Source organism: Petromyzon marinus, chromosome 69, assembly GCF_048934315.1.
Source record: "Petromyzon marinus isolate PM22_M1 ecotype Great Lakes invasive population chromosome 69, UKy_Petmar_22M1.pri1.0, whole genome shotgun sequence".
NCBI classification, from domain to species: domain Eukaryota; kingdom Metazoa; phylum Chordata; class Hyperoartia; order Petromyzontiformes; family Petromyzontidae; genus Petromyzon; species Petromyzon marinus.
Window position 1 is genome coordinate 5,953,673 of NC_133735.1, and position 2,500 is coordinate 5,956,172.

Here is a 2,500-nt window from a genome sequence, read left to right on the forward strand (position 1 = left end):
CTACACCACCACCACCACCATCTACACCACCACCATGTACACCACCACCATCTACACCACCACCACCATCTACACCACCACCATCTACACCACCACCATCTAGACCACCACCATCTACACCACCACCACCATCTACACCACCACCATCTACACCACCACCACCATCTACACCACCATCTACACCACCACCACCATCTACACCACCACCATCTACACCACCACCACCACCATCTACACCACCACCACCACGACCATCTACACCACCACCACTATCTACACCATCACCACCATCTACACCACCACCATCTACACCACCACCATCTACACCACCACCACCATCTACACCACCACCACCATCTACACCACCACCACCATCTACACCACCACCACCACCATCTACACCACCACCACCACCATCTACACCACCATCTACACCACCACCACCATCTACACCACCACCATCTACACCACCACCACCACCACCATCTACACCACCACCACCACCACGACCATCTACACCACCACCACCACCATCTACACCATCACCACCATCTACACCACCACCACCATCTACACCACCACCATCTACACCACCACCATCTACACCACCACCACCATCTACACCACCACCACCATCTACACCACCACCACCACCATCTACACCACCACCACCATCTACACCACCATCTACACCACCACCACCATCTACACCACCACCATCTACACCACCACCACCATCTACACCACCACCACCACCACGACCATCTACACCACCACCACCATCTACACCACCACCATCTACACCACCACCACCATCTACACCACCACCATCTACACCACCACCACCACCATCTACACCACCACCACCACGACCATCTACACCACCACCACCACCATCTACACCATCACCACCATCTACACCACCACCACCATCTACACCACCATCTACACCACCACCACCATCTACACCACCACCACCACCACACTCTCCTGGCAGATCCAGGGTATGGCATTGTGCATGTCTAAATGTGTCTCTCTGTGTGTGTCTCTCTCTATGTGTCTCACTCTCTGTGTGTCTCTCTGTGTGTCTCTCTCTGTGTGTGTCTCTCTCTGTCTCTCTGTCTGTGTCTCTCTCTGTGTGTGTGTCTCTCTATGTCTCTCTCTGTGTCTCTCTCTCTGTGTGTGTCTCTGTGCGTCTGTCTGCAGAAGGGGGCTATTCAATGTCTTACCCACAGGTTCAGCCCTTCCCTCAGCAACAGTACAACACTCAGCCTGGCTATGGTGAGAGATTCATGACGGCCGTGTCAGAGACACGGAAATCCTGGGTCTGGGTGTCTCTCTCTCCCAGGGGGTTCACGATGGCCGTGTCAGAGACACTGAGAGTCTGGGTTCAAGCCCTGGGTCTGGGTGTCTCTCTCTCTCAGGGGGTTCACGATGGCCGTGTCAGAGACACTGAGAGCCTGGGTTCAAGCCCTGGGTCTGGGTGTCTCTCTCTCTCAGGGGGTTCATAGCGGCCGTGTCAGAGACACTGAGAGTCTGGGTTCAAGCCCTGGGTCTGGGTGTCTCTCTCAGGGGGTTCACGATGGCCGTGTCAGAGACACTGAGAGCCTGGGTTCAAGCCCTGGGTCTGGGTGTCTCTCTCTCTCAGGGGGTTCACGATGGTTGTCAGAGACACTGAGAGCCTGGGTTCAAGCCCTGGGTCTAGGTGTCTCTCTCTCTCTCAGGGGGTTCACGATAGCCGTGTCAGAGACAATGAGAGTCTGGGTTCAAGCCCTGGGTCTGGGTGTCTCTCTCAGGGGTTCACAATGGCCGTGTCAGAGATGCTGAGAGCCTGGGTTCAAGCCCTGGGTCTGGGTGTCTCTCCATCTCAGGGGGTTCACGATGGCCGTGTCAGAGACACTGAGAGCCTGGGTTCCAATCCTGGGTCTGGGTGTCTCAGGGGGTTCATAATGGCCGTGTCAGAGACACTGAGAGCCTGGGTTCAAGCCCTGGGTCTGGGTGTCTCTCTCTCTCTCAGGGGGTTCACGATGGCCGTGTCAGAGACGCTGAGAGCCTGGGTTCAAGCCCTGGGTCTGTGTGTCTCTCTCAGGGGGTTCATCGCGGCCGTGTCAGAGACACTGAGAGCCTGAGTTCAAGCCCTGGGTCTAGGTCTCTCTCTCTCTCTCTCTCAGGGGGTTCACGATGGCCGAGTCAGAGACACTGAGAGCCTGGGTTCAAGCCCTGGGTCTGGGTGTCTCTCTCTCTCTCTCAGGGGGTTCACGATGGCCGTGTCAGAGACACTGAGAGTCTGGGTTCAAGCCCTGGGTCTGGGTGTCTCTTTCTCTCAGGGGGTTCACGATGGCCGTGTCAGAGACACTGCGAGCCTGGGTTCAAGCCCTGGGTCTGGGTGTCTCTCTCTCAGGGGGTTCATAATTGCTATGGGCCCACCACACAGAGACCCACAGACTCACATGGAGACCCATAGACCCTGCACACAGAGACCCACAGAGACCACACATTC

At 56.3% G+C, this 2,500-nt stretch overlaps 1 protein-coding gene across 1 annotated transcript in view; it reads left to right on the plus strand.

The window, feature by feature from the left end:
* Window positions 1-2,500, plus strand: part of LOC116957080 (uncharacterized) — a 37,721-nt gene that overhangs the window by 31,942 nt on the left and 3,279 nt on the right. Inside the window, exon 8 of the mRNA XM_076055018.1 lies at window positions 1,207-1,281. Within this exon, the coding sequence (XP_075911133.1) occupies window positions 1,207-1,281 (75 nt within the window). The remainder of the gene's footprint in view (window positions 1-1,206; window positions 1,282-2,500) is intronic.